At 55.7% G+C, this 19,216-nt stretch overlaps 1 protein-coding gene across 6 annotated transcripts in view; it reads left to right on the top strand.

Annotated features, from left to right (window-relative positions):
• Positions 1-18,822, top strand: part of TRIOBP (TRIO and F-actin binding protein) — a gene marked incomplete at its 5' end in the record, with an annotated part of 59,242 nt that extends 40,420 nt beyond the window's left edge. For 4 of the 6 annotated variants that reach the window (XM_081250174.1, XM_081250175.1, XM_081250173.1 and 1 more), the window contains 13 exons: positions 136-192; positions 2,796-2,864; positions 2,987-3,076; positions 3,468-3,577; positions 5,040-5,565; positions 6,204-6,335; positions 11,645-11,792; positions 13,743-13,845; positions 14,413-14,572; positions 14,651-14,761; positions 15,749-15,835; positions 16,593-16,756; positions 18,124-18,822. In XM_081250174.1, the coding sequence (XP_081106300.1) occupies positions 136-192; positions 2,796-2,864; positions 2,987-3,076; positions 3,468-3,577; positions 5,040-5,565; positions 6,204-6,335; positions 11,645-11,792; positions 13,743-13,845; positions 14,413-14,572; positions 14,651-14,761; positions 15,749-15,835; positions 16,593-16,754 (1,755 nt within the window). In that variant the 3' untranslated portion in view covers positions 16,755-16,756; positions 18,124-18,822. Of the gene's footprint in view, positions 1-135; positions 193-2,795; positions 2,865-2,986; positions 3,077-3,467; positions 3,578-5,039; positions 5,566-6,203; positions 6,336-6,483; positions 7,065-11,644; positions 11,793-13,742; positions 13,846-14,412; positions 14,573-14,650; positions 14,762-15,748; positions 15,836-16,592; positions 16,757-18,123 lie in introns of those variants that run through there. The other 2 variants (XM_081250176.1, XM_081250178.1) reach the window with 1 other exon arrangement.
• Between the last annotated feature and the right edge of the window lie 394 nt (positions 18,823-19,216).

Genomic DNA, 19,216 nt, shown 5'->3' with positions numbered 1-19,216 from the left:
GCTACCTGGAGCCTCAGCCCTCCCTCCAGGCTTCCCAGGACCTCACTCGGGGGCAGGATGGGCAGCCCCCCTTCCTCCCCAGGCCCCTTTGGTTCTTGCTGGGCCTGACTCATCTGCCCCCTCCTCTCCCCATAGCCCGATCTGCTCAACTTCAAGAAGGGATGGATGTCAATCTTGGATGAGCCTGGAGAGGTAGGAGGGCTGAGGCGGGGGTGGGGTGGGGGATGGGAGGTGGGGTTGCTGCAGGGCCCAGGTGGCTGAGCTGCTTCCCTGGCCTGTCCGGCTTTCTAGAGACCCTGGCTTCTGGGTGGAGAGGGTACAGGGTGGGGGCTGGAGTGGGAGCCCTGAGGGTAGGATGTTTCTTGTCCTGTTGGAAAGAAAGCCTTGGGCTGTGGGGTAGGAGGGCAGAGGCTGCTAGTCATCTCAGCCTCTTGGAGCAGTCTGCAGTCTGTAAACGTCACCAGGGATGGCGGCCTCCTGGTGCTTCACGCCCTGCACCCCATCCCCTCCTCTCACCAAGAGCCCCTCAGCCCTCCCACCTCTTGACGACCCTGGCTGGGTATCCAAGGGTCTGGGATGGAAGGGTTCACGGAGATCATCCAGCCTGAGACACGTACAGATTCCCAAAGACTCAGCTTTACAGCAGCTCCCCCCAACCCTGGGGGTGGGGCTCAGACCACATTTCTTGAAGTCTCACCAACCTGGGGCCCCATCGGGTGAGTCACAGCTTCCGCTGGCCTCGGTGGCCTCATCTGTGAAATGGACATACTGGATAATAATAGTTCTTTCCAGGGTGGATAACAGAGTCACAGAGGTTAAGCAGGTAAAAGGGTCCCACACAACTCCCAGTGCCTGCTTGGGCCTCAGCTAATAACCCTTTTCTCTAACGTGTGCATCTTTACAACCAGAAGGGACAGTAGCCTTTCACCAGCTCTACCCTTCTGGCTGCCAAGCTGAAGCTGCAGCTGGCCTCCTGCCCACCCAGCCTGGGAAGGGACATCTCCCCGCCCAGGTCCTGCATGCGCCCGTGGCTTGGGTCTGTGTGCAGCCCGCATGCCGGGGAGGGCACGGAGCCAAAGGGAATCTCATTGTGTTTCCTACCCACATGCTTTATTCCCTCCAGCCTACAGCCTTCATACCCGCTGCCTGCTTGCCAGTCCTCTGGTGGCTGGGCTCCAGGCTCACACAAGGCTGGGCACCCTGCCAGTGACCCTTCCCGGCCTCCCCCACCCAGGGTCTCTGGAGGGCAGAGATTATGGGCTCCACCCAGAACTGGCCGTTACTCATTCTCTTTCACAGGGTTTTGGAATGTCCGAGCTGGAAGGGCCCTGTGAGTTCAGCCAGCCCAACCCCTCGGTGCACAGACAGGAGACAGGCCCACAAGGGCTTTAATCTCTTCTGGACCTAGCAGCACCTTGGGCAAACCCTGGCCTAGAACTCGGGGCACCTGAGGCCCATCCAGCTGCCATCTCAGGCAGTCACAGACTAGGCCTAGAGGGGCCAAAAAGATCATTTGACACAGAACTCCTGCCCCACTTTACAGAGGGACAGTTGTCCTGAGCAGCAGCTCGGGCCATTCAGAAGAGCAGGGTGGTTCTAAGGCCAGCCTCTTAGAACAGTCCCCAGCAACCTAGTGCCTGACCCTATGCGAAGTGCCATGAGAGACGTTCCAGGGAGGGTTAGGCATTTCTAACTTCACTAGGAGGCTTAGGGTCTTATTAGCCCTACTTTATAAGTCAGAAAACTGAAGCTCAGAGAGGTCGAGACACTTGACTAAAGACACACAGCTAGCAAGGCATACAATACTTGTAACCTTGGTCTCTTGGATGCTAAAATCCTGTTTCTTAGGGGAGGCAGTGTGGAAAGAAGTAGAAAGTATCATCCTGGCCCATCCTTGAAAACTTACTGTCTTCCTGAGGAAAGAAAACGAAGTACTTGAAGTAGTAAACAAGGGCTTAGTGATGCGGGAGAGCACCAGGAGGACATGCACTGACCCTGGCAGTGGGTGGACCTCGACTGGCATTCCAGTGAATGGTCAGAAGCCCAGAGGTGGGCTGAGCGTGGCACTTTCATATCAAGCTGTTCTGATGCCCCCACTCCTCTCTTATGTGTCCTGCCAACCTAACCCTGGTTGGAGCAGAGAGAAGCCCACATCGTAAATGTACAGATAATGTATTCACATAGCGGAACACGCATGTAACCAGCACCCAGATCAAGAAACAGAATACGACCAGCACTCAGATGCTTCTCCCTGGGCACCCTTCCAGTCCTGCTCTCTGGTAGACTTTTCTTTGACCACTGGGGTGATTGATCTGGGGTCAGTGTACGGAAAAAGGTTTTTGAAGTTCTGGCCCCCAACTTGCTAGGCAAATGACCTTACACAGGTCACATCCCCTTCCTGGACTGCACTGAGTGGGACTTCCATGTAGGAGCCTTTGGTGATCTTGGTGGAAAGTTATCAGGAAGCCTGTGGAAGTGTCAACAAGTCAGAGAAGGGCCCCGAGAAAGAAAAAAAGGGTGTGGTTACTGAGGAGAAGCCAACCCATTTCACAGATGCTGTCCCCGCAGAGAGGAAATGGGAGGGCTTACTTCAAATGTGGATTTTGTGACTGCACTGTCCCCTGTCCCCTGCCCCCCACCCCGCAGCAGAGCAGATGAGGGCGCCAGGCCCCTGCTGCAAGCAGAACGGTTGACCTGGCAACGGCCAGGATGCCTGCGGAATGGTGCACACACACACGCACGCTCCCATTCCACACCCCCGCACCCCCTCCCTCACCACCATCTCTCCTTCACAGTGGAAGAAGCACTGGTTTGTGCTGACCGATTCAAGCCTCAAGTACTACAGGGATTCCACTGCTGAGGAGGTGAGACGATGAGATGGGAGGGCTTCCTCCCCCATCAGGTGCCGGGGGACACCTGGAAGGGGCTTGGGGGTCCCGGTAGGGTTACTGGAGTCTAGGGACCATCGTGAGCCCTCCTGCTGCAGGCAGATGAGCTGGACGGGGAGATTGATCTGCGCTGCTGCACGGACGTCACCGAGTATGCGGTACAGCGCAACTACGGCTTCCAGATCCACGTGAGCCTGCGGGCGGCTGGGGGGCGGCATGCCTGGAGGGCCCCCCAGAGGAGGTGCCGGGGTGGGGCGTGGCCCACCAGACTGGCTCCTATCACTCATTTACCTGGAGATCCTGTCGTCAGAGCCAGTCAGAAGCCCTGCTGCCAACGCTGAGCATTTCTGGGGCGATCCCGGATATCATTGGCCGGGCTATTTGGATGTTGGAGAGATCTTGGAGCCGATGGGGCTCTCCTGAGGCTAGTGGAGGGGAGACTGTGCATGCTCTGCTCACCTCCAGGCTCAAGACCTTAGATACCCACCTGGGAGGGAAGGGCACCTCTTTGGAGTCCATAGTGGGGAGGGAGCAAGGGGGCTGGCCAGGTGGCAACCTACCTGTGGGGTGGACTTACAGACCAAAGATGCTGTCTATACCTTGTCGGCCATGACCTCGGGCATCCGGAGGAACTGGATCGAGGCTCTGAGGAAGACTGTGCGTCCAACCTCAGCCCCAGACGTCACCAAGTACGTGCTGGGCTGGACCGGGGCCTGGGGGGAAGGCACTTACCCCCGCATCCTGAGTGGGTTTCTGGCACTCACCTGAGGGCCCTGGGGCTCTACTTGCTGGGCCTCAGTTTCTCCACCAACAAAATAGGGAGAGGGCAGGGGGTATCCGTGGCACTCATCCAGAAATACCTTGAGGATTTGAGGTTTGCCTCTTGTCCCTGTCTATCTCCCCACATCCTGAAAAGGTGGGGAGAGGCCTTGGCTCTTTGGAGAAGATGCCGGTGAGTCACAGCCCCATGAGGTGGCTGATTGACTCTGTGCTGCAGGGGCTGTGTCTGAGCCTGTGTCAGGGAGAGGCGATGGCTACTTAGTCTGGGTGGGGAGCTCACTCCCTGTGGAGTTCACTGTGGGTAGAAGGGCAGGAGGACCGAGTGACCTGGTGGTAGAGCCCCACACAGGATAAACTCCAGCTGCCCGTAGGGGCTGGAACTCTGACTGCTGGGCAGTAGGAATGGACGCGTGGTATTGAGGGGTGCTGAGTGCGAGTCCACCTGCCTGACCACACCCTGGCTGGTCAACCTTAGGCCAGTTGCTGTCTGGCCTGAGTTTCATGTTCCTCACCTGTCACACTGAGGTGTGTCATGTGAGGACGTGCATGGAGGCCCTTTGTAAACTCAGCTACTGTGCGGCTGGACTATGATTTAGTATATAGGTTCTGCTGCTACAACAAAGAAACCCCAAACACGGGTTTAAACAAGGGAGAGGTTTCTTTCTCGCTCCACAGTGGCCCACAGCCTTGCCTCTGCGCCAGAGCACTGTTCACATTCTCATGGGTCCCAGCCAGGAGCCAGGCCAGGGCATGCCTGGTCCTTCAAAAGGTGCCACCTCTAATATGCACTGGGCAGGGTGGAGTCACACGGCCACGTGTAGCTGCAAGGGTTGCTTTAGTTTTTGGCCGGGTAAGCACATACTCAGTATTGCTATGGAAGTAGAGGGGAACTGCCTCAGTCGTTACAGATCTCCACAGTTTATGCTCTGTGCACCCACCCAGAGGCCACCGTTCATCTCACCAGCAGTGACCCTGGGCATCTCCCCTATTCCACTGTGAGCCTCTTGAACCTAGGGCCTTGTCAAACAGCACACCCTTAATGCTAATGCTTCGATTATGTTCTCAAAGGGCTTCCTGGTTGCTTTGCACACATTTGCTCACCTAGTCCCTCCTGTGAGTGGCACTGTTGTCCCATATCACAGATGAGGTAACTGAGGCTCAGAGAGAGAGGCCAGGCACCCTGGACCCTCTGCCGGTAAGTGGCAGAGCTGGGATGGTTCCCAGGGTGTTAATGATGAAGCTCTAGTTCTAAGCTGCTTCTTCCATTGGGGTCTGTCCCCTGGCCCCGGTGCACGGGTGGGACTGCAGAAGTGCTTATTTTGGGACCGAGAGGGCAAGGTCTCATCTGATGTGGCTCTGCTGGCCCCCTAGGCTCTCAGACTGCAATAAGGAGAACACGCTGCACAGCTACGGCACCCCAAAGGGCTCCCTGAAGGCGGGGGAGCAGCGGGCAGGCTCTGAGGTCATCGGCCGGGGCGGCCCCCGGAAGGCGGACGGGCAGCGGCAGTCACTGGACTACGTGGAGCTCTCCCCGCTGACTCAGGGCTCCCCGCAGCGGGCCCGCACCCCGGCCCGCGCTCTCGACCGCCCAGCCAAGCAGGAGGAGCTGGAGCGGGACCTGGCCCAGCGTTCTGAGGAGCGACGCAAGTGGTTCCAGGCCACGGACAGCAGGGCCACGGAGACACCGGCCGGCGAGGGTCCGCGCCGGGGCCTGGGTGCCCCCCTGACTGAGGACCAGCAGAGCCGGCTCAGTGAGGAGATCGAGAAGAAGTGGCAGGAGCTGGAGAAGTTGCCCCTGAGGGAGAACAAGCGGGTGCCTCTCACTGCCCTGCTCAACCAAGGCCGCGGGGAGCGCCGGGGGACCCCAAGCGACAGCCACGAGGCACTGGAGAGGGAGGTAGGCGGCACTGGCCTCTGGGAGCCTCCTCACCCTACCAACACCCTTCCTATCCCTGCAGTCATGCTATGGCATTCATCTTGCATACCTACAGTGATGGGGAGCTCACCCCTGAGCCACTGACACACACCACCCCCACCCCCAGATTCCTTATGAACTAGCATCTTCTTTCCTGGACCTTGGGGACTTTTTGTTTTTGTTTTCCCATCTGAGTTCTGTCCTCAGCAGTCACAGAGAAGGGAAGAGGGAAGAGAAGGGAGAGACCATTTATTGAGTACCTTCTGCATCCCAAGCCTTGTGCTAGGCCCTCTTTACCTACATTGGCTCATGTAATTCTCACAGCAGTCTCATGGTCCCATAGGGTAGACCTCATCACTGTTTTACTGATGGGAAGCTGAAGCTCCAAGGCATTTCTCCCACCTACATGATGTGGGGGTGACCGCGGTGTTCTGCTCCCAACCCTGTCGAGCCCACTGGGGGCCAGCACTCTCCTGGGTTTCTGACCTGGCCATCCAGGAAACACCTAGAATGTCCCCCTTGCCTGCATCTCCACACGAGGGCCACTTCCTCCCATCAGCTCCATTCCCACTTTCAGGCCCTCACTGACCTCGCCTTCCCGCCCCCCGACCTCCACATAGGTCCAGTCCCTTCGTGCCCAGCTGGAGGCCTGGCGTCTCCAAGGGGAGGCTCGGCGTCTCCAAGGGGAGGCTCCTCAGGGTGCACCCAAGTCCCAGGAGGACGGCCACATTCCCCCAGGCTACATCTCACAGGTAAGGCCAAGGAGCTGTTGTGTCGGGGGTGGGGGCAGGTTTCTGGTTGCCACGTTGTGACAAAACGGCTAATATTCTGGGAGCCCTTCCTGTGTACCGGAACCTGTGTGAGGCATTTGACATTCATCATCTCATTTAATCTCCCCAGCGGGTGGACGTGAGCACTGTGCCCATTTTTACAGACAAGGCCACTGAGCTATGAGAGGTTATGTGACTTGCCTGAGGTCAACCTGCCTGCAGATGTCAGAGGTGGGATTTGAGCTCGGGTCAGGCTGACTGCAGAGCCTGTGGGTGAGCCCCCATATGATCCTCTGTACTTAGACCCCTTCCCCTGCACGTCTGGGGAAGAGGGGGCCTGGTGGAGAGTGGGGTCCCTAATGGGCAGGCCCCTGGAAGTCGCTCCCTAAACACAGGGAAATCCTGCCCATGCCTGCCAGGCCGAGGCCCTGCGCAAGGTGGTCTGCGGGACGTGGGCACCTCCAGTGGCCCTCGGGAGACGCACGGTCTGCCTAGGACAGCGGCTCTCAACCAAGCTGATTTTGTTCCCCTGGGGACATTTGGCCGTGTCCGGAGACACTTTTGATTGTTATGCCTGGGACAACTAGCTCTCCAGAAAAAATACATGTGTGTGTACACACTGACACACTTGTATGTGTTTATTGTAAATTTCACTGATATAAAGGATGTTTAGTGTGCAACTTACAAATAAAAAATATTTAATGTTTTTTATTGTGAATTCCATATAGCTAATTGATTTTTCTCAGAATACTTTCGTTGATTTTTTCCAAATGCTCGTATCCACAGCTAGCCGACAAACGAGTGTCGTTCTAATACGAATGTCGTTTGGCATTTTTGTTTGTGTGAATGAGTAAGACAGCAAGACATATGTTGAAACTTTACTTGGTCAATGTCATAGCAACTTCTTTGCTGAATTAGAGGATAGTTTTCTGTTGAGACTATTTGAGAATATTCTTTTAAGAATATTTCTCAGGTTTTTGTTCTGTGTACAACGTGATGGTCATAGATAGGGCACGCCGATTTGAAGTATAATCTGTACTGTGAGCATTATTAGCTTTTTCTCATCTCTTGCTTAAATCTGGACAATCAACAAAACAATAAATCAAACCCTGATTTGTAATGTTTACCAATTTCCATGGTGTAAATACTCCCACTATGGCTGATGTCCCTGAATACAGAGTTGGGAAGCTATGTGCCCGCCGTCATAATGATATTTCCACCCGACAGATACAGGAGATGTAAATAACCTCAAAGCATAGCTACTAATAAAATGCAGTGAAATAATTAGGAAGTGATGAATTTTGAGTATCAGCTTTGTTTTTAATGTAACAATTAATTATAAGTTTATATAATTTCTAATAATGGCTATGCTAAATAACCATGCCACAGAATTCCTAAAAATTTGACAATCGGCCGCCCCCAGCCAGCATTCCCTTGCCTGAAGCAAAAAAGAATGCTGGGATCCCAGGCTCTGGGCAGGGGGACCTTCTAGAAGTTCTGAGGGGGCGTGGGGCTCTCAGGAAGTCTTCCTGGAGCTGTGGGTGGGAGCGTGGGCTGCAGCAGGAGGTGGAGGGCCAGTGGGTGCCTATCGTGGAGACCCCCACTGCCAAGCTAAGGAGCTGGGATCGCATCCCACACATCTGAGGAGGTTTGGGGTCTGACAGTGACATCGGGAAGGTGGGGTTGGAGTGCAGGGGGCTTGGGAGCGGGGAGGGCCAGCATCAGGAGCTAGGACAATGCCGAAAGAGAGAGGGATGTAGGAGGGCATGTGGAGGGAGGTGAGCTTAAGGCTGGGCCACTGCCCCGAGGAAGGCAGAGGGGAGCGGCTGGGAGCTGGGGCCACCATGCAAGGCCAAGGGCCGTCTGGGGCTGAGTGGTTGATGGAACATTCAGCTGAAGGGAGACCAGGGCCAAAGGGAGTCAGGGTGTGATGTAGAGGCCTAGCTTGGGGATCACCTGACATGGGGAAGGGGGAAAGGGAGGGCCCAGTGTTGTCAGGGCTCCCTTGAGGCCAGAGGAAGGCGGGGCATCTCTAGACAGGGTGAGGTCCAACACCACCACCACCTGAGGCATCTGGGGACCTCAGAGACCCCCACCCTGAGGGCTTCAGACTTTGCTCTGTGGAGGGTCCATTCTGGGTGGGTTCATTCACAGCCACCAGTACCAGAGCAGCTCCATCCTTGTCCATTTTACTATTAGAACCTGCATTAGATTCCCTTTGGAAGAAGGTTTCTGTCACTAAAATGAAGTTTGAAAAGCACTGCTCTGACTTCTCAGCTTACAGATGGGGAAACTGAGGCCCAGAGAGGGGACGAGACCTTCCAGCTGGCATCAGACCTGTGTCTGCAGTCCAGGCTTCCTGGTCCCCAGGTGCCCACTGGGCACCCCAAGGCTGTCAGCATTTCGTCCTGCTAGGTTGGGACGGGCAGGAGGAATGGGGGGTGAGAAGGACATAATGGGGAGACAGCCCAAGACGGGGTGGGGGAGGGCGCCAGAGAAGAGGAGCCGAGCCATCTGCGTCCCCTCGGGTCCCTGAGGAGGCAGCTGGAGAGTCACTGGACCCTGGAGAGGTGACATCAGGGGAGGGATTCCCCAGCCTGGTATCAGGCCGAGTGGGCACCCCTCTTCCAGCTTGTGGGGCTTGCCACCACAGGACAGCAGCCGGGGGCCTGGCACTTCACCCCGCGGGGCTTCAGTGCTTACTGCAGTGGGGGCCGTGGGTACTTCTTTATCGACTTTGATCCATGTCAGAGGTGGCGGCCAACACGTTGGGCCCTCGGGAAGGCAGGTCAGAGGCAGCAGCACCTGGCCTTCTGGGAGCCCCTCCTCGTGGGCTAGTTCCCACCCCCTGACGTCAGCCTCCAGACGCCCTATTGGCTGCCGGGTCTGCCTGCCTGATCTGGATCTTTAAGAACAGCAGTCCCATCTCCTATAGTGCTCCGGTCTCTACAGGTCGGTGATCTCTACAGGTGGACGCTGACTTACCTTAAGGACCCTCTTGAGTTGGTCTTATGGGGTCTGTTTTACAGATGAGGAGATTGAGGCTGCGAGAGGGAAAGGAGCTTGCTCAAGTTCACTCCATGGTATGGCCAGGACTAGGACCCAGTCTGTGGAATTCCAAAGCCATGTTCTGTTGCCCTTACTGGGGACACACACACAGGACAGGCACAGAGGCTCAGTGGGACAGGTGTCCCTTGCCCACCACTCAGAACACCTGGACCCAGGGGGCCTGACCCTTGCCCTTCCCCCAAACTGGCCCGTGCAGCCCCCAGATGTGGCTGCGGCGAGGTGGGGGTCAGCCCCCACCGGCCGTGAGGTGCCCTGTGGCGTGGGGAGAACGCAGCCTCTTAACCGGCCCTCCGTGTGCCTCAGTGTCTTCCTTGGCTCCTCCCCTTCCCTTTTTAATGATCTGAAACATTTTTAAATTATATAATGAATTTGTTTACATTTTCAAAAATAATTCAAACAAATCAAAAGGTTAGAAACAAACACGTGAACTCGCCTTCCCCTGCCTGCTCCCAACCCCAGGGAGCCTTGGTTACCATTTGAGCACATCTGTAGAGTTTCCTGTTGCAGCCGTAACAAATTACCACTAACATAAGTAACACAAATTTATCATCCCACAGTTTTGTAGGGTGGAAGTCTAACACGGGTCTCGCCGGGCTAAAATCCAGGCATCCACAGGATCGCGTTCCCTTCCATAGGCTCTGGGGAGGCTCCGTTTCCTCACCTTTTCCAGCGTCTGGCAGCCGCCTGCATTCCTTGGCCTGTGGCCCCTTCCTTCACCTTCAGAACCTGCAAAAGAGAGTCAAGTGCTTCTCACTTCCCACTGAGCTCCTTCCGTAGTCCCTTCTGCCTCTCCCTCTGCTCCCCTGCCTCCTCTTCCACATCCAAGGACCCTGTGATTCCTTTGGGCCTAGAGGATAATCTAAAATAATCTCCCTATTTTCAGGTCAGCTGATTAGCAGCCTCTATTCCTCTTGGCCATGTAAGGTAACGTATTCGCAGGTGCCGGGAGTAGGACATAGACATCTTTGGGGCACCATTACTTTCCACAGTATCTTTCCATACCTTTCTCTGTGTTTTTATGTACATGTACTCAGACCTACAGCTCTAAGTGTCTTGTGTCCGTGACTGGGGTCCCACCATGTGTATTGTCAGAAACCAGCTTTCATCACCTAATTTTTGGGACACTTTCTACAGCAGTCCACGTGGGCAGCTCTGTCTTTTAACAGTTGCCTGGGTCCTCTGTAAAGCTCAATCCCATAATTTATTTAAGGGCTTCCTTGTTAGGTATTTAGATTATTTCCAGTTTTCATCTGTTACCAACCTTGCTGCAGGGAATACCCTTGTCCAAGAGTCTTTGTACACGTATGACTTTCTGTGGGGTCATTCCTAGGAGTGGACCTCCTAGGTTAAGGGGTCGTTAAAATTAGATGATGCCACCAAACTGCTGCAGGGAATACCCTTGTCCAAGAGTCTTTGTACACGTATGACTTTCTGTGGGGTCATTCCTAGGAGTGGACCTCCTAGGTTAAGGGGTCGTTAAAATTAGATGATGCCACCAAACTGCCCTCCACGCACCCGGTCGCGGCTGACTCTCCCAGCAGCGGGTATTATCAATCATTTAAAAACTTGCCAGTCTTGTCTACACAGCCCCATTCTGTGGTAAGCCATCAATTTCAGCTGACTTACTCAGCACCTGCCACAAGTCAGGCCGTAGCCCATACCCCGGGGACTCTGAGCTGGATCAAATCTTCCTTCTTTGGGGGGAATTTATGATCTGGCAGAAGCAGAGCCTTTGGAGGCATGGGAGAGGCTGCCCAGAGTCAGAGCTAGGAGGATCTTTAAGCTGGTCTGCTGGCCAAGTGAATTACCCAGGAAGAGAAAGTTGGAAAAGAATGTTCCAGGTAGTGGGAACATGAGCTAAAGCTCAGAGGTGTGAACATGCCATGAACTGGTTGTGCTTTTTTTTTTTTTTTTATAACTATGGGACTTCTTGGTGGGGGAAGGCCAGGGATGAGACCACCAGGGTCAGAAACTGGAGCAGGGACTTGGCTCTGCGGGATGGGGAGGCTCAGAAGGGTTCGAAGCAGGAGAATGACAGGGTGAGGTTTGTGGATGGCGGGGAGCAGGGGCAGATACAGGCCGATGATGCCAGGGTCTTGGGGGAGGTGGTGAAGCCTGGACCAGGGCAGGCCTGCCCCCGAGGCTTCTTGTCACAGGATGGGAAAGGGCCACCATCCAGGCAATGGGGGCAGCCCCGTGACCGCCTGGCCTCCCACCCGCAGGAGGCGTGCGAGCGCAGCCTGGCGGAGATGGAGTCTTCGCACCAGCAGGTGATGGAGGAGCTGCAGCGGCACCATGAGCGGGAGCTGCAGCGGCTGCAGCAGGAGAAGGAGTGGCTCCTGGCCGAGGAGACAGCAGCCACAGCCTCAGGTGAGGTCCCTGGGCAGGAGCGGCACAGTGGGGCCCAGCCCCGTGAGCCTCCAAGCAGAGGCTCCTCCTGACCGGATTCGGGAGGCCTGTAAATAAGAGGTGAGGGCCTGGGTGCCAAACTTGGGGTGAGGGGTCAGGAGCCCCTAGATCTGGCCTCTAACCCTGCTTGCAAAGAGGAAACCAAGGCAATAAAAGACCCCAACTCACAGACCATGGGTTGTGACTCCTTTCCCTCAGGGGCCTGTGGCCACTGGGAAGCCCCCCTCGAGCCACACACATGCCCTGAGCTCCAACTCCACGCCCAGGCCCGTGCCATGTGCTGGGGAGAGACCGCTCAGCCATAGACCCTGCTCTCATAGGAGTGCCCTCTCATTGGGCATGTGGGCTGGACCCTGGGGGGAGCAGGGAAAGGTGTGAGCATTTCCCAAGCCCGTTACCCACGTGAGCAACCTTAGTCCTTGCAGTGCCCGAGGGAGTGAACCCATTTCACAGATGAGGTAACTGGGGGCTCAGAGAAGTTAGCGACTTGTCCCAGATGGCATAGCTTGGAGGTGGCAGAAGCTGACGTTGGAGCTCAGAGCACTCTGACTGCAAAGCCATTCTCTGAACCCTTCCCTCTGCTATTCCAAGTCAGAAACAGGCATGCCCAAGATGCTGGCCAACTCTCCCTCTCTGTCCTCTGTACACCTGCTGTGTGTGCCCGGCATCCTAGACACTTTCATAGGGTTTGAAGAATAATGGAAATGATGAAAGAGGCCACATGATCTGGAACTTAACCACCTGCCAGTGCTTCAAGCACTCAAGCCCAGGGCCCCTCATCCCAAACCCTGGGGTCAGTGCGTTTTGCATTTTAGAAAGATAACCTGGTATGTATATTAAATATCCTCTCCCAGCAGGGTCTGGGCTTCACCCTGAAATCTAGCACTAAGGTTTTGGCAAATTTTGGAAATTTCTCAAAGTCACACTTAAGTGGGATAATCATGACCACAAATAGCCTTGTGTCCGTTCAGGTTGGGGATTGCCACCAAAAGAGTTATAAAACACTTTCAGTGTTCAGAGCTTTTGGATTTTGGAATTATGGATAAGACTATGAATGAGGGCTTGTTTTTTGTGTTTTTTTTGGGGGGGTACACGGGCCTCTCACTGTTGTGGCCTCTCGCGTTGCGGAGCAGAGGCTCCGGACGCGCAGGCTCAGCGGCCATGGCTCCCGGGCCTCGCCGCTCTGCGGCATGTGGGATCTTCCCAGACCGGGACACGAACCTGTGTCCCCTGCATCGGCAGGCGGACTCTCAACCACTGCACCACCAGGGAAGCCCAGGGCTTGTTTAATCTTCACAAGAACCCCGTGTGAGCGTGGAAAGAGACTCAGTCCTTGGGGGCTCACAGCCTGAAAATAAACCAGTGGGGGCCAGTGTCTGAGTACTGACTCTGTGCCATGCATTGTTCTACTTGCTCTACACGTCTCCCAACAACTCACGAGAGAAGGTGCTGTTGTCATCCCTGTTTTCCAGATAAGGAATCCAAGGCACAGAGGGGTTAAGTCCTCTGCACAAAGTCACACAGATTTGTACCAACCGCAGAGCCTGCATTCTTGACCACTAGGCTGGGCCAGGCAGATGGACCTTGTTAAAGAAACTTCCAGGCTCTGCAGGGAGGACTGTGTGGGGTCTTACCAAGAAATCACTAACAACAAGAGGTACCAGTGGTCAGACATTGAGATGTCTCCCCAGCAGGGTCCATCAGACAGGCACTGTCATCCTCCCTTGATAGACAGGCTCAGAGAGATTGAGCAGCTTACCCAAAGCCACTCAGTCCATGACACAGCCTGGCCCAGTGCTCTTTGCCTTACCACTCTCTGCTCCTGTCTCCACATGGAGTCCCGGAGGAAGTGGAGCTTGTTGCTGCTGACCCCTCCCCAATCGCCCTTCCACCTCTCTGCCCTGCTTCCAGCCATCGAAGCCATGAAGAAGGCCTACCAGGAGGAGCTGAGCCGGGAGCTGAGCAAGACACAGAGTTTCCCACAGGGCCCAGATGGTCTCCAGAAACAGCACCAGTAAGATGGCAATTGGGCCCTGCGGTCTGGGGACAGGGGCTCTCTCTGAGCCAGGAGCCCAGCTGTCCACCCTGCTGATTATGAGTGGGGGACCTGTGCTCAGACCCCTGGCAGAGGGCATGTCAGTTTGCCCCCAGCTGAGACGCCTGCTCCGGTCACATGACACCGGGAACAGAAGCAGCGGGACCGCAGCCAGACCCCCACGCCAGTGCACGTGGCCGTTCTCAGGCCCCTTCCTGTCTACGCAGTCTCAGTCTCCACCCTTCTCTTCCCCTCTTTAGTGTCTCCCTAGAGCTGGGCTACAGTATCAGCCGGTAGGTGCCCCTCTGCCGCGGAATGTTGGGGCTATGGAGGCTTTAGAGATGGGCTTCTCCAACCCATCCCCTCATAGGAGAGGCGCCGGCAGCCCAGAGAGGCTGTCACCGGTTCACAGCCCCACAGCTGGCTGCAGGCAAAACTAGGGCGGGAACCGGGAGCCCTAAGCTGCTTTGAGTCTATGTGACCTGACGCAGCTTGGCAGAGGGCGAGAGAGCCCGGGCCATCCTCCCCCTCCCCTGCCCTGGGCAGGTCAGATCTGGAGGCACTGAAGCGGGAGCTGCAGGTGCTCTCAGAGCAGTACTCGCAGAAGTGCCTGGAGATTGGGGCCCTGACGCGGCAGGCGGAGGAGCGCGAGCACACGCTGCGGCGCTGCCAGCAGGAGGGCCAGGAGCTGCTGCGCCACAACCAGGTGGGCCTGGCTCCACTGGGGTGGGGGTGGGGCGTGAGCCTCCCGGCACCCCTGCACTGACCATCCCACCCCCCCCAGGAGCTGCACGCCCACCTGTCCGAGGAGATTGACCGGCTGCGCAGCTTCATCGCCTCACAGGGCACCGGCAACGGCGGGCGCAGCAGCGAGCGGAGCTCCTGTGAGCTGGAGGTGCGTCCACCCCTTGTGCCGGGCCACCCAGCTGGTTCTTGGGCCCTGGGTGTGGGGAGTGTATCCAGACAGGCTGGGTCTGCCCTGTAGCTGGGAGAGGACGGGGCAGCTAGGAGGGACGCCTGCTGTGCATCCAGCACTACTGGGCTGACTGGGTGAAAGCCCTCCCATGATGGGTCCTGCCACCCACCTGCTGTGTGACCATGGCAAGTCACCTCACCTTTCTGAGCCCCAGTGGCTCATCTATAAAATGGATCCCTTACTGGGAGAAGCCGGACTGAAAAAATGTGTATGTGATCCCAGGGCCACCCTAGCCTTTTGTTGTATTTAACAAAAATTTATATACAGCTTTACTCTGTGGCTGGCATTTCTGTAAGCCCTTATATCTGCTAATTCATTGAAGCTTCCTAACAGTCCTATGAGAAAGATGCCATGACTGTTCCCATTTTATAGGTGAGGAAACTGAGACACAGGGAGGTCAAGTATCTTGCCCAAGGCCACATGGCTAGTCAGTATGGGAGCTGGGATTTGAACCAGGCAACCTGGCTCCAGAGACTAAGCTTTTAAGCCTCCTTCGTCCTGGCTGAACCTGTCTCCTCCTTGGTCAGGTCAGGGTAGCAGTACCTGCTCATCAGGGTTTGGGGAGGGGTTAATGAGGAAGCCCAGGCCACTCTGGTTCACACTAGGGCCACACTGTGGCTTCTTTTCGTGCTCTTTGCCCTGAAGTGGAGGGCCTGGCGCTGTGTTGAGGCCATAGCAGAGGTGACCGTAAGCTGCCCACTCACATGGTGTGGACAGGGTGGGAGAGCAAGGAGAAATCAGAGAGGACTTCCTGGAGGAGTCTGCTCCTGGGGACATGGGTCTTGGTGCAGGTTGGGAGCTGCATTCTAGGGGCCTGAGGCAGAGAGAAGCCATGCTTCAGGGGTGCAGTGAGCCAGGGTAGCTCTGGCCTCTGGCCCTGTGTCAGCCTGGCACCTGTGACCCCAGGTGCTGCTGCGAGTGAAGGAGAATGAGCTGCAGTACCTGAAGAAGGAGGTGCAGTGCCTCCGGGATGAGCTCCAGATGATGCAGAAGGTGAGTCCCAGCCGGCCAAGGCAGGGTGTCAGCGGGGTGGGGAGTCCCTGGATCCAGCTGTGCCCCATCTTGTGAGCATCTGCTCTGTGCCGGCCACTCCTGGCCTCATCAGGCTCTCCCCGTGCCTCCCACGTAGGTGTCACTATTCCCATTTACAGACAAAGAAACTGAGGCTAAGAAAGGTAAGGGACTTGCTCAAGGCCACATTTGCTTTTATTTAGTCAGAAAATATTTATTGAGCACCCATTATGTGCCCAGCACGGTGCTGGATGCTGGGTGACAGCCGTGGACAAGACCAAAACCCCCGCACGTGTGGAGCGTGCGTTGCAGTGAGGGATAAGCCGTGTTGCTGGGAGTTGGGGGACCAGGATTCAGACCCAGTCTGGCCCACCCTTGGTGCCATGTCCCTTTGTCTTTGACACCCGCTGCATGTTGGTGGCTCTGAAGTGTGTGTGAGCCAGACTCATGGAAGGGGCCCAAGCACTGGGCCAAGCTGACCTGGTTCTCCTTCCAGCCACTCACTGCTGTGTGGTCTCAGACAAAAGCTTCACCTCCCTGAGCCTCAGCTCTCATCTTGAATGGGATGAAAATGACGCTGAAGCCTGTGTCACTGGCTGGAGCCGGGGGCCATCTAGGGGGGCTACCTGGAGGGAGGAGGCCATGGGGGCAGTGGAGGGGCCTGGCTGCTTTGTGCCGGCAGGTGGGCAGGGCCAGGAAGGAGGGCTTCGTGCCCTCACAACCCCTCCCCGCCCCCCAGGACAGGCGCTTCACCTCGGGAAAGTACCAGGACGTGTATGTGGAGCTGAACCACATCAAGACGCGGTCGGAGCGGGAGATCGAGCAGCTGAAAGAGCACCTGCGCCTCGCCATGGCTGCCCTGCAGGAGAAGGAGGCCGTGCGCAACAGCCTGGCCGAGTAGAGGTGGGCGCCCCGGGGTGGGCGGGGCTGAGGCCACGCGGGGCCTGGAGGTGTGAGCTCAGGCTCATCCACACCTGACTCCCCCTGCCATCTGGGCCAGGGCACTTCCTTCTCCTAGCCTCCGTATCCCTTTCTGTAAATGGGGACAGTGACGCCAGCAACTCGGGGTTGTCGTGGGGATCTGTCAGACTCAGCCAGAGGCTGCTTTGTAAACTTGAGCATGTTTCTTCAGAGGTGGACCAGTGAGTTCAGGGTCTGATTTTCGCCCTGTCCCCGCCATGTGACAGCGGGTGCTTCTTAACACAGAGCCACAGCCACAGCCCGAGCAGTCCACACGCCTCCTCAGGGCTGGCAGTGCCCTAACTGATCTGCCTGGGCTTCGGTGGCAAATCCGGTGTGGCCACCCCCTCATCAGACCCAGCAGCACAGCACGCATCACTAATCACCCACAGCGTTCCTTCCTCCGTGCTTCACACCCCGGACATCACTGGAGGCCGTGCTCTGTCTACTGCTTCTCACGGTCATCCCTGACTTGGCAGGGTGTGAAACATTTTTATGATGCCTTTTCCTACTGCCCTGTCTACCTGGAGCTTCCTCTTTCTAACACATCCTTGGGGACTTCCTAAGGCACTCGGGAGAGGCCACCCTGTGGGCCAGGCTTGGGGAGAAGCCCACAGGAGAGGATCTGGCCCAGCCTTTGGGGCTGAGAGGCATTGGAAGGACCTGCCAGCCACCCTTGCCTGGCCTAAGCCAGACTCCCACACTCTTTTTTTTTATTGAAATGTAGTTGATTTATACTGTTGTGTCAGTTTCCGGTTTACAGCAAAGTGATGCAGTTATATACAGAAATACATACATACATTCTTTTTCATTATATTTTATTACAAAATATTGAATATAGTTCCCTGTGCTATACAGTAGGACCTTGTTACTTATCTATTTTGTATATAGTAGTTTGTATCTGCTGATCCCAGACTCCTAATTTATCCCTCCCCCCACCCCTGCTTTCCACTTTGGTAACCATAAGTTTGTTTTCTGTGTCTCTGTTTCTGTTTTGTAAATAAATTCATTTGTATCATTTTTTTTTAAGATTCCACATATAAATGACATAAGATATTTGTCTTTCTCTGTCTGACTTACTCCACTTAGTATGATAATCTCTAGGTCCATCCATGTTGCTACAAATGGCATTATTTCATTCTTTTTTATGGCTGAGTAATATTCCACTGTATATATATACTTTATCCATTCATCTGTCAGTGGATACTTAGGTTGCTTCCGTGTCTTGGCAATTGTAAATAGTGCTGCTATGAACACTGGGGTGCATATATCTTTTCTAATTAGTAGACTCCTCCACTCTTGTCTTCTAGGTCCTCGTGGTCCAGCCCTGCTGCAGACCCCCAGCCCAAGGGGACCAATCGCCCTCCTTCCCTGCTGGATGGACGTCAGAAGCCAAGCTTTCTCCCCACCCTCTGTGGGCTGCACATGCACTCACACCCACTATACACACACACACACGCACACATGTACACACACATACACATACACACACACTCTGCGTATCTGAGCGCGCCCCTAGCACTGGGTCTTACCTTGCACCTTCTTCAGGATTTTATATGTGAAGAGATTTTTATATAGATTTTTTTTCCTTTTTTTTTTCCCCCAAACACTTTATACTTTTTAAAAAGCAATTCCTGGTGGTGTGTGCCTCTAACACTGGCTCCCCCTGTGTCTCCAGACGCCTGCTTGGGCTTCTGGGCCCACAGCCCGGCCCGGGGTCTAGCGGAGGCCCAGCAGCAGCTATGGCAGGGTTGACTCTGCTGGGCGAGGCCGGGAGCCAGCCACCCTCTTTCTACCCTACCTCCCACTAACTACTTCCTGCCCTGGGGGGACCTACTCCCTGGGACTCTGGACGGAGGGACAGATGGACAAAGGGAGCCAGCAGCTGTCCCCATGGCCCCACCCCCTCCTCCGAGGGGTGCTGGGCATGGATCTGCAGGGACCACCCCGTGCAGGCGTTTCTCTCCTGCTCTGTGAGCCTTCTTAACTTAATAAAATGTTCCAGCAGCTCTGGTGTCCTGGGTGGCTGGGCAGGGAGGGTAATGGAGGTTGGGGTTTCTTAAAGTGGCTTCACCACCCGCCCCCGCCAGCGCTCCACCCTTCCTGAAGGGGCAGCATGTGGGCTTCTGAGGGTGGGGTTGAGAATCTGGTTCATCCACCAGGCTTTGCAGCTCCACGTGGGGTTTGCAGACCAGCAGGAACAGCAGTGACACCAGGGAGCTTTTTAGAAACACAAAGTCCAGGCCCCACCCTGACCTACTGAGTCAGGATCTGCACTTCAACAAGGCCCCTCAGTCTGAGAAACCTGGGAGTGGGCGCTGGGCCCAGCCTTGGAGGGAGGACTGGAGCCGAGGCTTTGCCGGTGATTGACCTTGGGCAAGCCACGCCCCTCTCTAAGAGCCT

Source organism: Mesoplodon bidens, assembly GCF_964165515.1.
Source record: "Mesoplodon bidens genome assembly, chromosome: 11".
NCBI lineage: Eukaryota > Metazoa > Chordata > Mammalia > Artiodactyla > Ziphiidae > Mesoplodon > Mesoplodon bidens.
This window is presented reverse-complemented; position numbering and strand designations above follow the sequence as displayed.